Genomic DNA, 23360 nt, shown 5'->3' with positions numbered 1-23360 from the left:
TCTTCTTATCCATTTATCACAAGTAGTGCAATCTCCTTTGCGTTTTATAGTATCAGGCCATCTGCAGATGAGAAGGAGCAGAATCTAATGATACCAATGTAACTCCGAGCCGAATACCCTTTTTTTTCTTAACTTGATAAGTCAAACATCATTAAGTTTTTTTCACAGCTCTTTCGAAATCCTCCCTCTCCCCTCGAATATTATGGCCTGTAATTGTTCAATTTAGCATAAGTTGTCGGTTTACCCTTTTATAAACTGATCTTACTTTTAGTTTTACTAGTGAAACTTCCCGCCTCTTTGCGGCTAAACATTTTCTGTTCTTATTATATACAATATCAACTCATTAATAATGACAAGAAAAAGTTAGACGATCATATATAAATACTATATTTTTTTGCTCGTGCAATGCATGGGTTATTATCTAGAAAGGTTATTTTTAGATGTATTTTTAAAAATTTTGACATCAAAATCAAAATTTTCATTAAGTTCTATATATATATATTATTAAGTTGAAGCATTTAAATATTAATGCATACAATACAATAACAAATTTAGAATAATTGAAAATGAATTATATTACAAAATATAGATTAAGAAAATGATTTACTTAGAAAACATATCACATTTTCTTAACTATCAAATTCTAAAAAAGTGTAATAAATGACCTCCACGTATTTTGTAAAAAATTCATCTATTTTTTAAAAAATTTAAAAATATTCATCTATTACTATTTCAAAAGTGTTCAATATTTAAATGTACTTATTGCATATAGTAGATTTTTCTTTTAATTACTAATTATGTCAAAAAAATTTATAGATATTTAGTTTAAGAAAGTATGTTTTTATATATAAAGTTTGAGATTATATATTTTAAATCAAGAATGTGCTTGTATAATTAAATTACCAAATGTATGATGATTTATATGCATTTACTAATTTAGTCCTAATTGTATATACATTTATAATTGTATATTTAGACATTTACCTTTATGACTTTATATCATATATAAAATTATTTTTCTAATTCTATTTATTATGGGGATACAACTTTATCTATATATATATATATATATATGATCATTTACTATGTTACTCAACAATAGTTCTAGAATGATAATTAACAAACTCATAGAAAAATAAATATAATTTGAAATATCACATTACTTAGAAAATGTTGTTTGAATTATTGTTTCAAATATCTTAATTTAGAAATTGACAAAAAAAATCCTAATTTAGACACATATATATACTAATAAAAAAAAGATTATTAGGTTACATAACTTAATATCTTTTGGTGGATTCCTTAGTATTTTTTTCAAATTAACATCGTTGAATCCTTCAAAAATTAAGCATAATTATATTTATTGTTCAATATGAAATTCTCCTTATTGACATTTAAAAGAGGGTTATATAATTAAAAAAAAGTAACTTGTTTAAAAATAAAACTATTTTAAAAATTTAAACAAATGTCTTAAATTAGAAAATTATTACCATTTTGAAATATTAAATTATTAAAATCCCACCACCTAATTTTAGTTTTAATATATAAAGAAGATTTCTTTTTTCAAATGAATTAAAATAATATATTTGTTTAACTCTATGAATGACATGTGGAGGCTTAAGAGAGCTCCTTTGAAACTCTTCTTTAGCCTAAAATATAGACATAAATATAGATATAGATATAGATAGATTAGTTATAGACTTGCTCTTTACTGTGGACCATATCATTTTTTCCAAGAGCAAATTCTTAATATATATTTATTACATATTTATATAAATACTTAATGTTATATGGAGATTTATGTGTTCGTACAATATATACATATATATATATATATATTGCATTATGCAACATGCACTAATCAATTTAAACAGCTTAAAATATTTTCTATACTTTAATTTCCTCGATTTAGGTTATTCATGGAAGGTGGAAACTCTATAAAGTTTAGATGGATAAAGTGAATGAGTTTGTTGGGAAAAAAAAATAAGTTTGTTGGAAACTTGAATCTCAAGAAAGAATAAATAAATAAAAATTCTTCTTCAATATTTTTTTAAAAGAAAGAGTAAAAAAGAGGAGAGGAAATTTTACAATATTATAAAGTATTGGCACGAATCGTTCCATAAGTTTGTTTAAATGGATATGAATGGCATGAGAAAAATATTAATCTTTCTTTTTCTTTTTCTTTTTAGAAGAAAATGGTCGATATTGCATTGGAGTTGGATTTGGAGGAGGGAGAAGAGAAGTGGGAGGCGTCGACCGATTCGGGGGGCTGGGGGTGTCGAACTGGGGGCCTTGACCCCCCCTTCTAAGGTTTTCCTATGCATAAGTGAACAACCTTGTCAATTCAATATCTGCTCCCCTAACAGAAAGAATCTATCTTTAATCCTTTTGTATAAGTTGTCATTTTGCATTTGTTGTTTTTTTTTTTCGAGGTATTGTATGGTTTGTACTATGTGATAGGTTAGTTCAAATTATTATAACATTATATGATAAACTCTTGGATTAATTGCCTAAAAAATACAAACTTTTTTTCTTGACCTCAAAATGCACGAACTAATAATTTGATATCAATTTTAACATGCCTCAACTTTTTCGTTAATTTAAACGAGAATCTATGGCTACACCATCCGATAGAGATAGCCGAGGTCGTCGGTGACCTTATTGGGACAGCGATGGCCCCGATGAGGCCCTCATTGCCCAAATTAGAAAAAGTAAAAGTAAAATCGAGAAAAGAATGAAGATGGTACATGGTAAAAGTCTCATCGGCGGTCACCATCCCCCTAATTAGGGTTATTAGAGACCTTTGCGTCATGGCCAATCTGGATTGGGTGGACAATGGTTGTCGTTGAGACCCACCTATCGAAAAAAAGGAAGTTGTTCTAAAATTGTTATCAAATTGATAGTTTGTGTATTTTTAGATCAAGAAAAAAATTCATACTAAAATTGATAAATTGTGAAAAGTTTGTATTTTTTTGGCAATTAATCCTAAATTCTTTCGCTTTAAACATTGGTTCCACTTAAAACTGCTATTTGCCTAAACTAATATGCTCAAGAAAAAAAATAATATGCCAATTATAAGTTAGTTTGAACCAAATCTAGTACTTGTTCTAACTAATGTGTTTTGCATAAATTAATAATGTTCATCTTCGTCTTAAGGAGTAAGATATTTATATAATTGATTCCATTCCTTAAATAACTTGTAATTGGAAATACATATTTAAACTAAAGTTACAAACAAATAATTGTAAATAACATTAAAATAAAAAATAATGGTAAATTATGCTAAAAATAAAAGTGAAAATAAATTTAGTTTTATAAAATAAAATAATTATCTAAAATAAAAAAAGTCCAAGATAAAGTTATAGTATAAAAAAGTTTGCCCCAAAAACTCACTTTGCCATTAATCCACATCGTTTAAAATCATATTTATTAGTTTGTTATAATTTAATGTATTCACTAATAGCGCTATGAAGGTGGAGTTTATAATGGGCTCAACATCAGTTACAATTATCTCTGCATACACATAAATTGGATTCCGAGTAGAAATCAAATCAAGATCCGAAATATAGAATCCTTACATACCTCAATCTTGCTGGCAGAATAGAATCTCAAAGACATCCCTATTAATCCGAAGGAATGGGGATAAAAACGCTCGTTGAAGAGAGCTTTTAAATCTAGAATTGTAATTTTACATTAGACATCATCATTGCAAGTTCACAAACAGTAATAGTGGGCATCAACAAACACGCAATCTTAGAAAACACTCAACGAGACCCCGGAAGTACATTGTGTAGCTGATTCACTTTGAACTTTTGTCCCCTCTTCACATTCAGTAGCATGTCATTAAACTATTGCAAAGTTCTCGACCACCTTCGGTGTGATTCGAGTCGAATAAGAATACATGTTTCAAGGCCTTTGCATGATCTCGTGCAGTTATGAAGAGCGTTGGACCTCTTATGGATGGTCTTGACAACATGATTAGCACATGCATTACTTTTCAAACTGGACCATACTCCCCTGATTTTGATCAAAATAGGAATATGGCTGCCATGACAAGGGAATCAAGCTCCCCTAATATACGGCATAGTGGCACACGTCCTAGTCTGGTAATAACGAAGTTCCATGATATAGCACTATAACTTGTATCCGCTACTACATTGAGGAATGACTAAATTGAAAATAATCAGCACCAATCAACAAAGTTAAGGGGATATTTCTTATTGGAACATATTCAAAACAATCTATCCATCCATATTCAAGAGCAATACACAGTGTGAGGATGAACGAAATTTCGCTGCATGCTCATTTTTTCTCTAAGGATGATTCTTCTATATACTGGAAGAAAGTAGCCGAACAGTGGCAATTCGAGTCAAATAGGAAACCAAAGGGAAAGGGGAGACATAATGGAACAGAACACATGCTTCGGCCTTTGCATGAACGATCTCATGCAATTCACAAGGGAAGAGCGAGTTGGACCTCTGCTGGATAATCTTGACAGCATGATCAGTTGCATCCTGGACCTAAGGATATGCACGGGCACTTCTTTCCAACCCAAACCATCCTCCTCTGTTTTTTTTTTAATCAAAATGGGGATTAGTTCTCCAAAACACATTCGAAACAAAATATTTCACCAAAGAAAAGGGAGGAAAAAAAAAAGCTGCTATAAGATTGGCAGGTCAATGTGAGATATATGATCATGATGAACTTGAAAACACAATGATTTTCGAGGGTGCCTTAATTGAAAACAGTGAGCAATAATGAATATAATCTTTATTACCACATATGCCTCTCATCTTCGATAGGCAAGCTCAAGAAAAAGGACTACTCTGAGCATTTTCTATGACACAAGATCGTCGGCTATGAGTTTTATCCACTAGTAACATGCTCATGTTACCTCCCCAACCGATGAGGTGGCATATCAGAAAAGCAGCCTAGTACTAATTAAGTATGTTATTCCTTCCAAGCATACTACAGACATAGTACTCTATCAAACTCAGCAAACTTTAGTCCCACAAACTTCATCCACTTTCTTCCTATCCGAACTATATACAACAATGCGTCGTACGAACAATATATGTTTGGAGAGAAAATCTAAGAGTTCAGGAGTTGATTAAGTCAATTTATCCAATCCAAACAATATGGATGGTGTTCTCAAGGAACTAAGAAAGCAGCAGTTAGTTAGAGCATACGGAATTTGGCATGAATTGCTGCAATGTTGTCAACTACCTTTCCAAGCATTAAAATTCGAAAAAGTGAACGAGGGGACATCACCAGCGTGCTTGAATTCCTGTAGTTCTTTGAAGTTCAGCCACAGCTTCACCCACACCTTCGCTTCATATAGCTTCTTCTTCCCAGTATCAATGGCCTCAATTGTAAGATGATGAAGGGTCCCAGCAACCACCTGTTCTTGCCTTCACCACCCTCACAAACTCGAGCAGTGCATTCTTCAACCAAGAGACCCCAGTTAAATAAACAGTTCACTTGAAACTACATTTTCGAGTCTGAATCATAAAATTCATACATTCAATACCGAATGAATCATGAGGGATTTTTAATGCAAAATCGAGTTTTTCCCCTTCCGAATGTCTTTATCGTTAGCGTACTTCAGACAAGGTAGCAAATTTACTTCATCTTAGTCGAATTAACCGCAACATTGCCATTGTTAAAGGCTACTGAGCCTGAACTATGGCAAAGTAAAGCCGAATCCCTTTACGGTTAATTGTGCCTCGAGATCGAATTGCTAGCAGGTACACGCATCGACGGAGAGCTTGAAGCATGCGAAATCCCATTGCAAGGAAATCAAAAACCGTCATCTCGCAACAATTATCTAGAAATGGATATTTCATATCAAAAAACAGACTCAAAAATCAAACCCCAACTCCAACTGCTGAATCAATCCAAAGTGTTCATATACATACCTCCTTCTTGTTGTGCTCGGCAGGGTTAAACGAGCGAGGTCCTCGACGTCGGCGCCGTTCTTCGCGCCTCGAGGCTCGTGGACTCCTCCAAGCATGGTCATCCGGTCTTGGTGGCGGTGGTGGCGTCCTGCTCCTTGCGGTGGTGGCTGCAATTGGTTGCTGGCTCAGAAAGGAATCAAATTCAGTCCGGTTCCGATTTATTCACAAGACATCGACTCGGTTAGGTTCGGTTCGGTTCGGCTCTTCAAGTTTTGGTCCCCGGTTCGATTTTCGATTTGAAGGTTGAACCGGTTTGGCACCATTAAGCAGCGTCGGCTGTTCCTCCGTTCCCTCTATTAGGGAGCTGCTTCCTCAGTGGGCGGTGCTTCGCTGTGCTCTCTCCCGCCGGCTATATCTCTGAAGGGTTCAGCCACTTCCGATTCTCCGATCGCCGCCTGTGATTCTCTCCCGGTACTCGGTGCTAACGAGGCTCCGCTCACGGTAATATCCTCTCTCTCTCTCTGCTCTGCCGCTGTTTCCCGTTTCTCCGAGGCTGTCTTCTGCAACTGATTAATATACCTCTGCTCTTTGCTACCAGAATGTTGTGTAACTGTTGTCTCCTGCAAGCTTGATTGTGTATTCTTCCCATTCTTCCTCCATGAATGACTCCGTCCACAGCCAAGGTGTGGTTAGCCTGATATTGTTTCAGTAGGATCATGTATTCTGTCCTCGGAATGTTCTGGCTTATTCAGTTTTCAGGTTAAGGAGGAGAATTATCTGGTCTGTCGATTGCTCATTGTTCTAGGATGACTGTTGCAATACTAGGATCTCTTGTTTATAATTGGTTTGCTGCTTGCCGTATGTTCTCATTATTGGTTTGGTCGTGTTAAGAAGGAAATCTCGGACCGTATTTAGCAGCAACTATGGGCCCGAGTGGAAGCAACGGACAACTGGCTCCTCGGACGATACGTGTGCAGAAATTTGCTGAGGCTAGAGGCCCTGAACTTGAGAGACTTCACTCAATTGTTGCCCAGCGGCTTGGCAACAATTTCCGGTCTCAGAGAAACAAGAGGAGGAGGACCACTTCTCATGATAACCAAGCTTCGAATAGAAGAAGAAGGAAGAGGCAAAAGGGCTTACAATGTGACAATCCTGAACTCAAAACCCAAGAAAAGCTTCCTCGCCGCGTTAGGCGTAGGAACGAGCTCAGGATGAATCCTCAAAGCGGTTTCTCTACCTCTGGGGATGGAACGAAGAGGTTGAGAACACATGTGTGGAATGCCAAGAGGTTTACTATGACCAAGTTATGGGGGTTTCACCTTCCTCTTGGTTTGCATGGCAGGTAGTAGTTTTGTTTGGATGATATCTTGGGCAGGATTATTCTTCCAAAACGGTTTATGCATTTATCTTGTTAATGTTGTAATGATACAGAGGGAGAGGTTCAAGGGCTCTCTTGAAAAGGTGCAGGGAAGGAGTAGTTGTGCATGATGCTAGCTACCATCTTGCTGTCCAATTGGACGGTCCAGAGGTAGGTATTCCATATTACTACTGTTTCCAGCGTGTTTTATGATTGCCCACTGCAAACCTTCTAAAATGCGTGGCAATTCTCTCTCGGTGATATAATGAGATTGTCGCAATTGGTTTACGTGGTAATAAATTCCAGGATTCGTTAATATCAATCTTGAGGATGGTACTGGTTCCCTCTCCTCGCGGGCATCCTATAGATGGGCGGCCTTCTGTTCTATGTGGCTCTACATACGAAAGTGCAATGGTAAATGACTCGTGAACTCCATCTGGACAACGGATGACCTATATTTGCATATATGAAACTTTTCTTTCTCATCCTCTTTTGCAGCTTCACCACGTTGGAGAACCAACAGGTCGGCCAATTTGTCCAGTTATCTGTATATGGCGACCTTTGAATGAGAAGAATTTAGAAAATGCTGAACTAGATTATTCTGATAATGGCCATACTGAACCACGGAATAGTGAGGGCTCCAAACTATTTCGCCAGCTGTGGGTGTGGATACATGCTTCAGCTTTTGGAGAAGGATATAACGCTTTGAAATCTGCATGTCAGAAGGAGGTGATTATTGATGATGATTTTCTAGTCTACTTTACCAATTTTTAAGCCAACACCCACCCATTTTTCATGCTTAAAAATCAGTCTGAGTGTGAAAACTGAGGTGGGTGCAAAACAAGTAGCTAACAATTTGAGCTGATAGATCACCAACCAGCCGTATTTGATTCCTTCTCTTGCATTCTCTGTTTATCCCTAAAGCTAATTTTTAGTTCACTGGTTGGGCCAAGTATATTTTTGTAAATGTGATCAGTTTTCACCTGTTACTCCAGAATGTTTCCATCTCTGTAGCCAACAAATAAATAGTTCCATCCATATGCTTAAAAATTTGCTTGTTTGATCTGTCAGATGGATGCAAAGAGTATTTCCATCAACTGCTTTTCACTCGAGGGTCGCATTGCAAAATTAGAACTCATGGGATCAGGGGCTTTTCAACTTCTCAAAAAGATATTGCATCCCATTTCATGGTGGGTACACACTTTGAATCAGCTCATATTGTTTGGAGTTAAGAAAACAAAGTTGACTCATTATGCTGCAGTGTTCCAGGAAAATCTTTTCAGTTGAAGAAGCATTCAGAAGCTGTCAGCAATGATGACAAGATGAAGGATCATTCGTCTCTTAAAGAGGAGCAATTTTCTGACTCCACAGTTCTGTCCCTAGTAGTGAAGGACCCAAGGGCATATAGGGAGGAAGGAGTTACCGATGTTAAATCGGTAACTACTACTAAAGTTGAGTTTACATCGCCTGTTCAAGTTGAAGAGCATACAATACCTTCAGATGACCATGGAGTGTCACCCCCTTCATCACTTGTATATCCTGAAATTGAAGATTTATGGGATGCTAGTAGAGGAATAAAACCACCAGTGGACGAGAGTGTCCTTTGCCAGGAGAGACATGACAAGCGTCTGGAATTTTATTGCCTTAGTGATCCAAACTGCAGGACTTCGAGTACTTTGGAAGCCTTTCAGTCTTCAACATGCCCTATTATGCTTCTGAGGAAACACAGCCAAGCACACAGCCAAGAGCACACATCACTGGGGTAATTGCTTCCTTCTTTTCAGATTTATCCAATTTGCTTTTTGATTTACCAAATGACTTCATTTTTGGTTATTCCGATTTGGAAGAATTCTTCATTGGTCTTTAAATCTCGTGCTCATCCTTTCAGATGGTTCATTATACTCCCCTTGAGTTGGGTCAAGGCGTTTTGGGTTCCTCTTGTTACTATGGGGGCTCATGCAATCGGATTGAGGGAGAAACGCTGGATCTCGTGTGAAGTAAGTTGTGTGAATTCACATTTAAATTCAGGCGATCAAGCTTGAGATAACAGCTAATGCTTATGTTTTTTATCTTACAGGCTAGTCTTCCATATTTTCCTTCTGATTTCCCTGACTGCAGTGCGTACACTTCCTTAGTGGCAGCTGAAGCTGCTGCTTCTAGTTCAAAAGCAGATCTTCGGCCTCGTAAATTAAGACCTATGAAAATTCCCATTCCACTTCCTTGGAGTACTGTTCAAACTGCTTATGACGAAGTACCTTCTTTGGAGGGAAATTCTCAGATCCCAGCGGGGAGAGAAATATATAACATGAGGACATCTCGTGAACTTGGTTTATTTAATGAAAGGTTTGGTGGTCATTTGCTTCTATTTCCTCATGGAGTGGGGAATGAGGGGAGCCTGCAAAAGGCTTTGATTAATGAAGTTGTACCGTGCCAAGATGGCATAATTCAATTCAAGGATGAAAAGAAGTTATATTTCCTTAGAGTCATTCTGCGCGCTTTCAGAGAAGGTGCTTTTGAAGAAGGAGCAGTTGTGTGCACTCCTCATTTCTCTGACATATCGTTGTGGTCTTCAAGGTATGTCAGATCTCAGGATTCTTTCTATAATTTACGGCTTGACAGTAAAATGTGAGATAATGTCCTCTAATTTTCTGAATTTCTATCTAATAACATAGTTACTCCATATTTGTGTTTAATAAATCTGATTGGATATATGTGAGACGCCGCACTATTTTCCATATGAATGAGGAAATATGAGAGAAATCTGAGTTCTGCCTTTGCAGTCTTGAGATGATCACCATACAATTTTTGTCAAATGGTTTAGTTAAATTTGCAGTGTTTCCTCTTCTTATTCCTTGATCTTTGATAAGTGGGATCTGTGCCACTTCCTCCTAGGCCAGAGAACTATGGAAAAGGACTGCAAATTTCCGAATCGGCTGTGGCGTCATACTTTAAGGAGGAGTCCTCTGGCACATGGGTCCTCCAAACACCATTGGACCCGCTTGCAAGGGAATCTCACCGTCGGGGAATTGGATTTGTCACCACAGGGTTCGTCCGAGGGAGGTCAGTGAATCCTCTCTTCTTTCATACATAGAAATCTGGAATTTGTATGAAAGTATCGAGATATTTCCCTCTTGTGGTAGTTTAAAGCCTTCACGGCCTCAAAATCATCATCGTCCTAGCCAGCTGCTATGACCAGGAATGGATGTGTCTAGTCTGGTTCTTGAGAATCGGCTTGAAAGCATGTGCATCAGTGCTACCAGTTGCTACCTGGATGAACCGTCTGGTCCTGTCTCCAGTTGAGACTGAACTGGATAATTGCCAATATTTCTTTTATTTCAAATTCAGTTTTCTTCTTAATTTTCTCAATGGAAGTCATAGAAGCTGTTGGACCCATAGGATCTCTTCATACTATGAACCCATGCCTCAAGCCATGCAATGGCTAGGCGAAAAACTGACCAGAGCGTCAAATTACATGTGCAGTAAGAAGCCTGCTGCTGTGGCTATCTGCGAGGCAACCTCGCTAGCTCGACTCAGAGCAGAGCAATGGAGTGAAATGCACGTGAAGCGGAGGAAGGAAGAAATATATGTCCTGGTCCGGAACTTGAGGTCATCTGCTTATAGGCTTGCTCTCGCCACAATTGTCTTGGAACATCAGAAAGAAGATGTAAAGTCATTGTAATCAGACTTGTTAATAGGTAGAGATAAGATGTCTCGCCACAGTTGTCTTGGAACATCGGAAAATGTGAAGCACATTGAAATTGGCCTCGGTTTTTGCCATAACACAGGAAAGAGATATCGGGTTAAAGAGACTTACCAAGTGGATGGATGCTGGTGGAATCAACTCCTTGGGTCCAATGGAGTTGCTTATTTCATGCGAGAGGAATGTACTTTTTACTGAACTCGAAGAAATATTTCTTGAAAATATCTAATTGACTGTATTAATTTATTAGTTAATGGAATATTCTTCTATATTTTCCGGAGAATTATTTTCCAATAAAAGAAATTGGGAATTTATTACTTTATTGGGAGAAACAAGTCTTATATTTTTTAATTATTATTATTTGTTTTTTATTGGGAAGTAAAGTAAAGTGGGGGAGTCCACATTCGGATACGGATAAAGCTTGATACTGATGGGAGGGGAAGCATGAAAAACGTCTCTCTCCATTTGGCATTCACATGTAAGTTTGCGCCTCCCATTTTTTCCTTCTCTGGGTTGGGATGTCACCCTCAAGTTGATTGCGTCGAATTTCCTTTCCCTTTTTCCCTAAACAAACTAATCCTCGAATCAAATTCAACATCTTAAGGCTCGCATCCTCAAGTTTCTCTCCCTTCTTCAAGCCATGTCGACTTGGGGATTTGGGAGTTAGCAATCGTTTCGAAACGGCATTTAATGTGATAAAAACCCACTATTCTTCTATCCCTTTCAGTTTTCTTCTTAGCATGCTTTTAATGCGGTGAACGAGTTTTGAGTTCAGACTTAGTCTATCGGTGACATGATTTCTAAGTAGTCGGTGGAAGACACCGCATTGAATTATTGGATGCATGCTCCATCCAATTATGTATTAGGGACATTTTCGCAGTGTTGAATTTGTCATGCAAGCACAAGTTATTCATCGTCTCCGTGTGGCCTTGGGTGAATGCAATATATAGATGGCTTGAGGTCTTGTTAGTCGCGTAACAAAGAAATGAAATTGAATGGATTTGATAGAATGAGATGGAATGATATTTAAAGAAAAATGTGATTTTTATAGTTAAATTTGAAAAAGATAATGAGAGAACATTTTTTTTTAAAGAAAAAAAAGAACTTACCTATAAAGAAGGCATTTAAATATATAGAATTTAAACACAAAGGGTGATAATGAGTAAGAATAAATAAATAAATAAAACACAGAGTGTGATACTTATATAAAAAGTTAATTAAATGGTGAGGGATGATTGACGAGCATTATTTTTTTAAGTAATAGTCATTTTAACAAGTTTAAAAAGAAATGTCATCATAAACAAAAAAAAAAATTTCAATTTATTGAAGTAATATCAAATAGGAAAATATAATGAAAAATACTCTCTTTTATTTCTTTCATCCGACGCATTAAGCTTAATCTAATGAAGAATGTGGATTTTACATATGATTATGAATTTTAGGGAGTTGTAAAAAAGATCATGTTTAATTGAAAAGTCAGCAAAGTTGGCTCAGCTGTGTTTTAGAGAGTTGCAAAAGAGATCATGTCGAGCTTTGTTTCTCGAGGTTTTCTCCAAAAAAGAGAGTTATTTTTACCGGCGCCATCAGAACAACGCCGCCGTCTCTGGGTTTTCTCCAATCCTCCACCGGAAGGAATTTTACAGACATCTCTTCCGCTTCAAACATCAAACCCCGCCCATTCTTTCCTCTGCCAATTAGAGAACGTGCCTTACTGTTTTCGGCTTTTGAGCTGTTGTTTTGTTCGGAAACCGCGAAAGTTAACTTTTCGGCTTTTGAGCTGTTGTTTTCAGGGCGGGAATCGGACACGACAATGGCTGATTACGATACGAGGAAGATCAGGAACATATGTATTCTAGCACATGTTGATCATGGGAAGACCACGCTTGCCGACCACCTTATCGCGGCCTCTGGGGGCGGGGTCCTACACCCGAAGCTCGCGGGTAAGCTCCGGTTCATGGACTACTTGGACGAGGAGCAGAGGCGAGCTATTACCATGAAGAGCTCTTCGATTGGTCTCCACTATAAGGACTACTCCATCAAACTGTCGGATTCCCGCGGAGTAATTTTAGTTCCGAGCCGTCTGAGCTTGTAGTGCTTCTTCCCGCTCAGTTTCCAGTTCTCCTCCGAGCTGCGATCTCGTAGATCTGAGGTGCTGTCGTATCCGGCGAACTTCGGTGATGTCGATGCTCCGAGGTTTCTCCGCCGCCGGTACTTTTAATTGCTGCCGTTCTTGCTGTCTTAACTCTATTCAACGTCTCATTTGTTTAAAACGATAATGTTCAAACTTATAATTGGTGAGAAATTGTCGGAACAGTTGGGCAGCTCCGTCTCCTGCTCTGTTCGCAGTTGGAAGATTCCGAAACCAGGAAGTTGTCGAAATTGTCGCTTCCGTGACATTCTTCTCCTTGGAAAACAGTGTGCTGACGATGTAATTCTGTCTTCCTCATTCGAGTGAAGGTTTGTGTTCTTGGGGGCTGTATTAGCTGTGAAATTAAGTTCTTTGACTTCGTATCTGTGCATTTGCTTCCTATTTCTGCAATTTCTTAAGCAATTTAAAGTTGAGCTTTCAGTGCTTTATATAAAAAGCTGGTCAAATTCATCCTTTGCATTTTAATCTGTCTCACTCGTCCCGGTGTGATTTGGTTGCTAGATCTAAGGGTTTTTGGTATATCCTTCTGGGCCTCAATGCTTTTCTGGGGTTAGTAGTTTTTTTCTTGACAGTTGGGGAAAGCAGCATTTAATTATGAACACAATGCTTTTAGTCCCAATTAATGCTTTTTATTATCTTAAGCAACAGTTTCTTCATCTGGGCACTGTATAAATTTCTTGCTTTCCCGGTAAAGGGTTGCCTTAGATGTTGTAAATTAAGATTTTAAGCGTTGTCGACAATGCAAATTTTACTCGAACAAGGAGCAGTGTAGTTCTTATTGCTGGCAGAGCATTTATTCACAGTACATTGAAGTTGTGCTCGATTTCCCATTGCAGGAATATCTGTAGATCTCCTGTGTTCCCTTCTGAATCTTTTGGCTGTCTTCTGCATTGTTTCATTGAGCGATGCCAGTGTGTCTTCGCAGGCTATCCCTGATATTCCCTTGCGAGCTAATATACCGACCCATAGAACATGGAAGAAACACGTCTCCCCTCTGAGAGCACCAGAACCTGGTTTTGTCATATCACCAGCACATCCACCACACTATGGCCCCTTGATTACTTCTGGTCATCCTCCTGCAAGTTCTCGTCTGTCCAGACCATCAATGAAGAGCAGCACTCTGGTGCCTCCACCAGTTGGCATGCAAGTCATTGCCCCTTCTCAGTACGTTCCCGGTGCCGTTCCTGGCGGTTGAGCTGAGCCTCCACTGACACCTTATGCCTCACGTAAGTTGCATCTCGATCGTATTTTCATACTCTCCATCTATATATCTTCTGTAGTTGCATTGATCACTGAAGAATGATGAGAAGTGCTTTATCGATACATAATGGCATAACTATTATGTGGGATCCTGGTCTTTTCAAATTTAATTAGATGCTTCTACTGTTAAGACTAGTTCTTTTCCCTTAATGTCCAGTATTGTTTGACGTAAAATTTTATTTTTCTTTATTCCAGATTGTTGCAAACTAGACACGGTGTTGAAACGAGGGGTTCAAGGTTGTCACTGTGTCTACCCCATAAAACTTGATCTCTTGCTTCTGAATATTTCCCAGAATCCGGATTGGAATCTTTTTCTTGTAGATTTTGCTTCCCAGCTAGGATTACGAGTGTCTCAGATAGAGTTGATAAATTTCTGTGTAATTACCTTATCAAGTTTAAATATCTCATTCGCACACAGGAATGAGTTTCTCTAAAAGTGATGCTTCTGCTATAAATTCTTCACTTTCTCTGCACAAAGTCCATCTATGCCTGGGTGATTATGAACTTCTCAACTTTACCTGGTTCAAGCCACCTCAACTTTCTCAAAGTAATAATGGCATTCCTCTGATATGCTAAATTCTCACTGCAACAAATGTTTTAGTCTAATCTAGCTTTGCATCAAAGGACATTTTTGATATGATATGTGACTATAAAAGGATTATTTTTCTGCTATAGGAGTTTTTATGGTTCTATGAACAATAGAAAAAGCTATGTAACATTCTGACATCCAATGCCAGTAAATTTCTCCTCTGTACGTTTGTACTTATGAGTTGCTAGGCATTCACTTATAGAGAATATCTGCATGTTTGTTATCTTAAGGATGTGTTGCCTTGATGGACAAAAGAAGTATGGAAATGGATCATTGCTAAGTATATAGAAACATAAATGTAGAAGGGAAGGATTGGAAACGCATTTAAGTTTTCTCTTAGGAGTTAGTAGTTCTAATACTATGCTTGATGTTCCATGACTGAGAATTGCAGCTTATGGAGATGGTTTATTTTCCCCTGTCCTTTTCATATCTACTTTGTTTCTGAATGAATTCTTTTATTGGCTCTGATGCAGCTCCTCTTGTGGCAGCATCGCCTATAGCAGCGCGACCACATCAGCCTACTGCCAAGCCGTCTGCCGCTTCAGATGGAGAAAGTCATTCCAATCTGGTTTTTATTATCGGTATTGCTGCTGGGATTGCAATTGTTCTTTCTATAGCTATGATAATTATTTGTGCATGCGAATTCAGATGAGGAAATACTAAAGCATCTGAGGAAGTCGTGGATAAGGATATTGGTATGTATATTATGTGATTAGAGACTATGATATGTTCCATCATAATCAAGTGTTTCCACAGGATGCACTGTTCACGGTTGGTGGAACAGCCAAAATGTCCGCAGCATTCTGGTACCCTGTTAATGGAAACCCATGGCATGGATCGGGCCACTTTTTCTTCAACTGCGACTGGGTCTCAATGGACATATCCTCTGGCAAGTCACTCCTCACAAAGACTGCCTCGTCGGGTAGTTCATGGGATGCTGCAGGTGCTTTCTCTCTACTATTCTTGGTGATATCCCTGTGCCTCTGTTTTCATAGCCTATTGGATTTTTGGACCCAAGTCCGCTTAATATAAGCCCATGGAGATATCTCTAGGGTAGTTTGCTTTTGTCCTACATTTTAAGGAATGACTGTACTGCTTTGCATAGGTTTCAGTACTTCAAAGTTTTGCCATTCAGAGTCCAATTCTTTAGATCAATCAAGTCTCACTTTTTTTTTTCCCTTTTTTGAGGGCTTTTTCATAAGTAGGGGGTGTCCTTATTTAATTCCAGTTTTGTGCTGCTTTTTGGTTTTCATAACTGGAAGGGGGCATGGTGGCATAGCAGCCTCTCTGTTCAGTCAGTTATTTACGTTTTTCAATTTTTCCATATTCAAAGGCTATCTATTATTTGGATTAATGAGGTGGCCAAATGCTGATAGTATTAGATCAACATGGTTCAATTAGGATGGCTGTTATTGATTAGAGTTGTGCTGGCACAATAAACACGCAACTTTGATCATTTAAGCATATAAATGCCATTTGGTCCATCCTTACTGCAGACAGTGATTACTACTTTGTTTACCCTATGCCATGAGCTGGAAAAAGTAACTGATTTGACTGGTTGACAAGCGATTAGTATTTTGGTCTTTAACACTGGAAGAACTTAGCCTTTTGATATTCCATCTTGATAATATGAAGGGGTCGATTTTTATGTAAATATTAGCCTTATAACTTTAACCTCTGTATTGGCTTAGTATGTAACATGGCATATTTCAAATTTTATGCCTTTCAGGTTTTGTTAAGACGGTCCATATGCTTCAAATGGTCAGAAGGGTACATATTACTTTGAATTCTCACAGCCTTTGAGAACGATGGATCGCCTTCAATGGGTCAAAAAGTCATCTCTGATTTTCAGATTTCTTTTTTTTTTTATTTTTTTCTATGTGCTGGATAGAATGTTCTGCATTGCTGGCAAAAAGTTGTTTTATATATGTCCATGTTCTATGAAAATATCTTGCTAAAGAAAAGCACTGCAATAACTTTCAATTGTTTGGACAAAGGATGAACTTAATACGGCATTTTAAAGAGTATACACCATCATGTTCTTAATATATCAATCGTTGGTTGATTGATATATCAGTTGCTTTGTAAATTGTAACCTTCTTTTGTGTGCAATTTCTGTTTTATCTGAGAAACAGACAATACCTTGTATACATGCAATTTCACTCCAAAATCCAGAAATTTATCCTTTGTTTAGAAGCTTAGATATGTTGCATCATAATCAAGCATTACCCGATTTCCACAGGATGCACAGTTCACGGTTGGTGGAGCGGCTGAAATGTTCGCAGCATTCTGGTACCCTGTTAATGGAAACCCATGGCATGGATCGGGCCACTTCTCCATCAACTACGACTGGGTCTCAATGGACATATCCTCTGGTAAGTCACTACTCACAAAGATCGCCTCGTTGGGTAGTTTGTGGGATGCTGCAAGTGCTTTCTCTCTACTATTCTCGGTGATATCCCTGTGCCTATCTGTTTTCATAGCCTATCGGATTTTCGGACCCAAGTCCGCTCAATATATGCCCATGGAGATATCTCTAGGGTAGTTTGCTCTTGTCCTACTTAGGAATTGGACTGTTGATAAATGAGAGACTGTACTGCTTTGGGTTTTAGTACTTCAAAATTTTGCCATTCAGAGTCCAATTCTTTAGATCAATAAAGTCTCACTTTATCTTTTTTTCTTTTTGTTTTTGAGGGCTTTTTCATAAGTAGTGGGTGTCCTTATTGAATTCCACTTTTGTGCTGCTTTTTGGTTTGCTTTCTGTGTCATGTCCTTACAGTTTATTAATAAATACATGCCCTTATCTTCTTGTGAATGATTGTTTGTGCCTCTTGCTCGGACGAGTTCGGAGGGAAATCGAGAATGCTACTCTTTGTATTTGCAAATACGAGCTTCCTCGTGGTCTTAACTTACTTGATGCCCTCGATGTATATGTAAACTTCTGAATTAGTATCTTAGAATAAATCCATGTTTATGTTGGCACTATAAGAGATGTTATGGAGAATATGACAATTTAGTCTGAGTATTCTGAAAGTGTTGTAAAACCAAATTCTCATGAACGTGGTAAATCCGGTGTAAACAGTATGCTTAGACCGGGGGAAGGGATTTGGTTGCGTCTGCAAAGGAAAATTTATAAAAGGTCTAAAGAAAATGAAGTGGGAATAAAATTGACTCAAAAGAAATTTAGCACCCAAAAAACTAAAATCTTTCATCAATTTTCTATTTGAACAATACATTATGAATAATTGTGGCACGATTACTATATATATACACAATTAAGATGTTATCATTTATAAGACTTTTAATATTAAGTTGGTTCCTAGAAAGTCATTTTCCTACATTCCAATTTGGTTGCATTGCATAATTAAAAACTAAGCATATTATCGCAGATCTACCAAAAATTGATCTTTCACGCATGGTGTGTATTTTTTAGATTTAACAGTGCGTAACAAATCCTAGCAAGTCGAGTACTCATTATATACATGCATGGTGTGTATTTTTATATTAATACTAATCGTGGAGCCTGTGCGTTGCACGTGATAAATTTAATAATTGTTTTGGAAGAATTTTATAATATAGTGTTTTAAAACATTTATATATATTAATATACATCATTATAATTTTTATTTCCTTTAATATTATTATTTATGAGATTAAATAATAACTTTGATCATAATCTAATAATTCTGATTAAAAAATGAGAAACTGAAATTATTATGTTAGTGTATAAGATATAAAATGGGAAAAAAATTGAAAAATTCACGTTTTTAAAATTGAAGAGCTCACATGTACCTTAGCAAAATAATAGACATTTTTGGTCTTTGACATTGTCAATACTTGTATGGTGTTACATTGTATTAAAAATTGAGCTTTTGAAAAGAAATATTTTATAAATTTGTTCTTAAAATTAATACACCCAAAAGGATAAAATTAATTCATCTTTTATTATTCTTTTCAATTAATACATTGAAGTATATAATTACTATATGTATATATATGTATACCATGATGATTAAACTTCCAATCAGAACTATCAAGCATAATTAAATCAAAAAGACATTATTAACGGAGCATAACCATCTCTCCGTTTGATTGTCTTCCTCAACTATACATATGGTGAGCAGCTAAAACTATTATATATATATATATATATGCAATTGGAGTTGGAAAGATAAATAATAATGAACTTCAATAAATAATGTTGAGTCAAGAATAAAGGAATTTAATTATGAAATTTGCACACGAAAAATTATAGACCAAGCAATATATAAATTTAGCAGAATTAATATATATATATATATATATAGTTTCATCCAAAAGAAATAATATATATATATATATATATTTATATATATGTATATGAATATGTAGCTTGCATGCAAGTGAATGAGATGCGGATACATATAGAATTACGTGGAAAACCATATTCGATAAAAATTATATGTACGGCTTGGAGGGAGATCTTTCTTTCATATTTTTCGAGACTCACCTTACAATATGAGATTAAAAGTCAAAATAAATTATTTTAGCCCTCATAAATAGAAAACTAATTCTTAAATCCCTTTCACACTCATGTCACGTCGTATCACAATGTGATAAAAAAATCAATAAAAAAGATCCTATGCCGGATTAATCGTATTCTGGGCTGGAGCAATGAACCTAAGCTTCAGTCATCATGTATTGAACAGAAGCAAAAGCCTCAGTAACAATTGGACGGTAGTAAAAAGTCATAGCAAACCCCCCGTAGCTGCTTGTACTAAAAAACAAGTGAGCGTAACTCCTCCTAGATAATAAAATATATTGACATGGGGAGGAAGCATAATGGTTAAATTTGTAAAAAGCAAAAAGCACAGGAGATTCGGTAATGTAAACCTCCAATCATGAACCTCCAGCACACCTCGATTTAAAAGGAATATATTGAATTTATATGTAGAGAATTTTGGATATTTATTACCTGATTTGGAATTTCCAATACACTTAGTTGATCCGTAAAACTCGACCGAAGTAAATTGATTTTGTGCAATTGATGACGGTTTGATATCGTTGACAATGAGAGACCGTACTGCTTTGCGTAGGTTTTTCGCCATTCTTTTTTTGAGTGTTTTTTCATAATTACTGGGTGTCCTTATTGAATTCCACTTTTTGTGCTGCTCTTTGTTATGCTTTTTCATAAGAAAATTCTCTTGAACGCGGCAGATCCGGTGTGAACGGGATGCTTAGACGGGGAAAGGGATTAGGCTGCATCTGAAGAGGAAAATTTATAAAAGGTCTAAAGAAAATGAGGTTTTAATGAATTGGATTCAAAAGGCTCCAAAAAAACTGAAATCCCTAATCAGAACTGAACACTTTAAGAAGTAAATCTGATTTTGATTTTGTGCAATTGATAACGGTTTGATAAAGAATTCCAAAATAATCTGTTGATAATTATATAATCAAATATAATTAATTTTGGAAGATTTTCAAGAGATTTTATTGATAATTTTGTAATGGAAAATAATAAAATAAAAAACTTTAACTCAAAAAATTTGAGAATATCTCATTCAGAAACGGAACGTTTCGAGGGCATTTGGCTCGGTTCGCCTTGTATCTATGTATAAAAGATGATGTAGTGATGAGTTTTAATTCTTTTTTATTTGGAGATTGGAGTTATTGATAGTTGGACATTTTTGGGTGGTAGAAAAATCAGCGATGTGGACTGTGTCCCCTAATCATCTAAAATCTAATTACGCCTGGCCCCACTCGACCTTTATATTTGTCGTTTGCTTTCCGTTTGGTTTACTTATAATCATGATTTTAATTTTAAAATTTATTTATTAAATAATAAAAATATACATTTTTCAAATTAAATTTATAATATTATCTCTTTTTTTTTACAATTAAAATTAAAATTAAAATTATTTTAATTTTGAAACCAAACACCCCTTAATTTTCCTAAAGAATTGATGAGTGACTCACACCCGCCCACAACCTTTTCCCCAATACCATTACTACGACAGTGTGAATGCATGGGAAAGAAAAAGAAAATAATAATAATAATAATGTGGGTTTGATCTCTAAAGCTGCCGTGTGAAAAGAAAAGAAAAGAAAAGAAAGAGAAAAAAAGGGGACCACTCTGCTTTGTATTGTGAAAAACGGGCGTATGTGAAAAGAATCTTCTTTCAAATTATGTCATCGTCTGCCTTCTTCATCGGCAACGACCTCGATAGTCCTCGTCCCAACACCAGCGTGTTATCAACGAGCTCACCTCTGTCTTATCTTCTGGGATCCGGAGACCAGCACGCTTGACTCTATCGCTAGCTCCTCCTCAGTAGCGGCGGCTCGCCACCGTGCCCCTCCTCCCAAGCGTGATAATACTCAAAGGTAACTGATCAGGCGAACTCATATTTTGGACACTAAATTCATCTTCTGGAACTGTTACCGTCATCATTTTCAACTTTCAGTCAAAAGACCAAATGGCGGATATCGCGAACGCTGTGTTTGGCGCTTGCCTCACGTGCTGGGATCGCACGGCGAATTACAGAAGGTACATCAAGAGTCTCGGTGACAATTTGACTACCCTCGAGAGCAAGATCGGAGAGCTGGGCCATGTCTATGATGACGTGGACCGACTGGTCTCAACAGCTGAAGAAGGAGATCGATGGATCCGAAAGCACGACGTGGCTGGCTGGTTGCACAGGTGGAAACCCATAGGGAGAAGGCCGAAGAGATTCTGGTCAAGGGGAAGGATATGATGGGAACGAATTGCCTGTGCGGACTCTGTCTCAGCAACTGCCGCTCACGTTACAAGCAGTCGAAGCTTGCCGAGGCAAAGGGAGTCGAGATAGAGACTGCGCTGGTCGAAGGCCGTAACTTCAAGGTCAAGGAAGATGTTGCCTACGAGCCTGCTGATCCCCCGATGTTTGAGATACCTCTCGAGCCGCCAGTGGGCTTAGATTCCAGCTTTGAGGAGGTATGGAAGTGGGTTCAAGATGACAGACGTGAGAACGTATATGGGATATTGGCATGGGCTGGGTGTGGGAAAGACACCCTCCTAAGAAAAATCAATGAATTTTCCTGGATTATGATGTGATGATTGCTTGGTTGTGGTTTGGTTTGTGGTGTCCCAACCAATTGATCCTACAAAAATTCAGAAAGCCATCTGGGATAAATTGAATCTCCCTAAATCGGAATGGGATCGCACCAGTGAATTCGATAGAGCTCCCAAGATATTGAACATCATGAAGAGAAAGAGTTTTCTGCTCTTTTTGGATGACGTATGGGACGAAATAAATCTCTTGAATATTGGCATCCCTTATCGCGGTCATCAACGGCAGTCAAAGATCATCTTCACAACCCGATCAGGGGAAGTATGTGGTCTAATGCAAGCTGAGAGGACAAAGAAGATTGGTTGTTTGCCACGAGATAAAGCCCTCGAACTATTCCGAGAGAAGGTGGGTGAAGAAACTTGGACCGCCCATGTTGAAATCCCAAGGCTTGCCGAATCTCTAGTTAAAGAGTGCTCGTACTTGCCGCTTGCTCTTATTACTGTAGGGGCAGCTATGGCCGGTAAGAAGCATCCCGATGAGTGGGGACGAGCTATTAAATATTTGGAGAATCGCCCATCAGACTTTACAAGAATGACAGAAAGGGTGCTCTCCGTGCTAGAATTTAGCTATGATGCTTTGCCAAATGAAACGCAGAAGAAGTGCTTCTTGTATTGTTCAATATTCCCAGAGGATTATGTATTTGATGTGGATGAGTTGATTGATCTATGGATGGGGGAGGGCTTTCTCAGCGAATGTGAATGTTCACATGAAGCACGTGATTGGGGAATCGATATAATCAGATACCTCATACGTGTTTGTTTGTTGGAGGTAGTTGACGAGGGTATTGGCGAAGATTTTAAAATGCATGATGTAGTTCGAGATATGGCTTTATGGTTGGTATCTGAGCATGGGCAGAAGAAGAATAAGATAGTATGTTTGGAAAAGCAGAGGTCCTTTGAGCCGAAGGAATTTATGAAGTGGACTAATGCAGAAACAATTTATCTCCAGCTTGGGTATCAAAAGATGGAAAACTTCGCTGTAAACACTCCCGGCTTTTTCCAGTCTATCTACTCTGATAATACGAGGAACCAGCATGAATACATTTCCGAAAGGATTTCTTTTCTTCCATGCCATTGTTGAGAGTGCTGGATTTGTCATCCAATAGTGACTTGGAAGATTTACCTAATGATATTGGAGCACTAGTAAATTTGACGTACCTTGATTTGCGGTGGACAAGTATAATCAAGCTGCCTGTGGAGCTGAAGACACTGACAAAGTTGGGTGTTTCTGCTTTTAGATGATAAATGTGATGTTCCGAGGGGACTGATCCCAAGTCTTCCATCCTTAAGAGTGCTTTGGATGTCTCGTCCACAAATAGATGAT

General features: G+C 37.5%; 3 protein-coding genes and 1 pseudogene across 16 annotated transcripts; 3 read left to right on the top strand and 1 right to left on the bottom strand.

Moving 5' to 3' along the window:
• Window positions 1–4193: 4193 nt before the first annotated feature.
• LOC116189757 lies at window positions 4194–6101 on the bottom strand (annotated as a pseudogene).
• A 136-nt stretch (window positions 6102–6237) lies between these two features.
• LOC116189756 (ribonucleases P/MRP protein subunit POP1-like) lies at window positions 6238–11271 on the top strand. 7 transcript variants are annotated; one of them, XM_031519468.1, is made up of 12 exons: window positions 6238–6398; window positions 6496–6580; window positions 6792–7239; window positions 7329–7425; window positions 7561–7668; window positions 7753–7983; window positions 8326–8444; window positions 8516–9016; window positions 9143–9251; window positions 9332–9828; window positions 10147–10314; window positions 10735–11271. In XM_031519468.1, exons 2-12 carry the CDS (start codon window positions 6556–6558, stop codon window positions 10931–10933), a joined length of 2502 nt encoding a protein of 833 aa, XP_031375328.1. In that variant the 5' UTR covers window positions 6238–6398; window positions 6496–6555; the 3' UTR covers window positions 10934–11271. The 7 variants fall into 7 exon arrangements, with proteins under 7 accessions (XP_031375328.1, XP_031375327.1, XP_031375333.1 ...); XM_031519467.1 differs by having other exon boundaries at window positions 6789–7239; XM_031519473.1 differs by lacking the exon at window positions 10735–11271 and adding an exon at window positions 10395–10712 and having other exon boundaries at window positions 6789–7239.
• Window positions 11272–12401: 1130 nt separating this feature from the next.
• LOC116189761 lies at window positions 12402–17767 on the top strand. Of its 8 annotated transcripts, XM_031519486.1 has the most exons (9): window positions 12413–13162; window positions 13269–13411; window positions 13940–14329; window positions 14559–14600; window positions 14782–14910; window positions 15426–15533; window positions 15709–15895; window positions 16682–16722; window positions 17195–17633. In XM_031519486.1, exons 6-9 carry the CDS (start codon window positions 15498–15500, stop codon window positions 17495–17497), a joined length of 567 nt encoding a protein of 188 aa, XP_031375346.1. In that variant the 5' UTR covers window positions 12413–13162; window positions 13269–13411; window positions 13940–14329; window positions 14559–14600; window positions 14782–14910; window positions 15426–15497; the 3' UTR covers window positions 17498–17633. The 8 variants fall into 8 exon arrangements, 6 of the variants coding, with proteins under 6 accessions (XP_031375347.1, XP_031375348.1, XP_031375346.1 ...); XR_004152474.1 differs by lacking the exon at window positions 14782–14910 and having other exon boundaries at window positions 12402–13162; window positions 15426–15647; window positions 17195–17767; XR_004152475.1 differs by lacking the exon at window positions 14782–14910 and having other exon boundaries at window positions 12403–13162; window positions 16682–16778; window positions 17195–17767.
• Window positions 17768–22050: 4283 nt separating this feature from the next.
• Window positions 22051–23354, top strand: LOC116189754 (disease resistance protein SUMM2-like). Its single transcript, XM_031519466.1, is given in 2 exon segments — window positions 22051–23084; window positions 23087–23354. Coding segments are annotated over 2 exon segments (1107 nt in total). The 5' UTR covers window positions 22051–22169; the 3' UTR covers window positions 23279–23354.
• Window positions 23355–23360: the final 6 nt, after the last annotated feature.

Source organism: Punica granatum, unplaced genomic scaffold, assembly GCF_007655135.1.
Source record: "Punica granatum isolate Tunisia-2019 unplaced genomic scaffold, ASM765513v2 Contig00012, whole genome shotgun sequence".
In the NCBI taxonomy this organism is placed as follows: Eukaryota; Viridiplantae; Streptophyta; class Magnoliopsida; order Myrtales; family Lythraceae; genus Punica; species Punica granatum.
This window is presented reverse-complemented; position numbering and strand designations above follow the sequence as displayed.

What these genes read in the sequence shown, in the direction of transcription:
- LOC116189756 (XM_031519467.1), top strand. Translation starts at nt 6,556, where the DNA reads ATGAATGACTCCGTCCACAGCCAAG. An exon ending in CCTCTTGGTTTGCATGGCAG is followed by an intron (nt 7,240 to 7,328) that starts GTAGTAGTTTTG and finishes GTAATGATACAG; the next exon opens with AGGGAGAGGTTCAAGGGCTC. An exon ending in AACGCTGGATCTCGTGTGAA is followed by an intron (nt 9,252 to 9,331) that starts GTAAGTTGTGTG and finishes TTTATCTTACAG; the next exon opens with GCTAGTCTTCCATATTTTCC.
- LOC116189761 (XM_031519483.1), top strand. Translation starts at nt 15,498, where the DNA reads ATGGAGAAAGTCATTCCAATCTGGTTTTTATTATCG. An exon ending in CAATCTGGTTTTTATTATCG is followed by an intron (nt 15,534 to 15,708) that starts GTATTGCTGCTG and finishes GTGTTTCCACAG; the next exon opens with GATGCACTGTTCACGGTTGG. An exon ending in TAGTTCATGGGATGCTGCAG is followed by an intron (nt 15,896 to 16,681) that starts GTGCTTTCTCTC and finishes TATGCCTTTCAG; the next exon opens with GTTTTGTTAAGACGGTCCAT.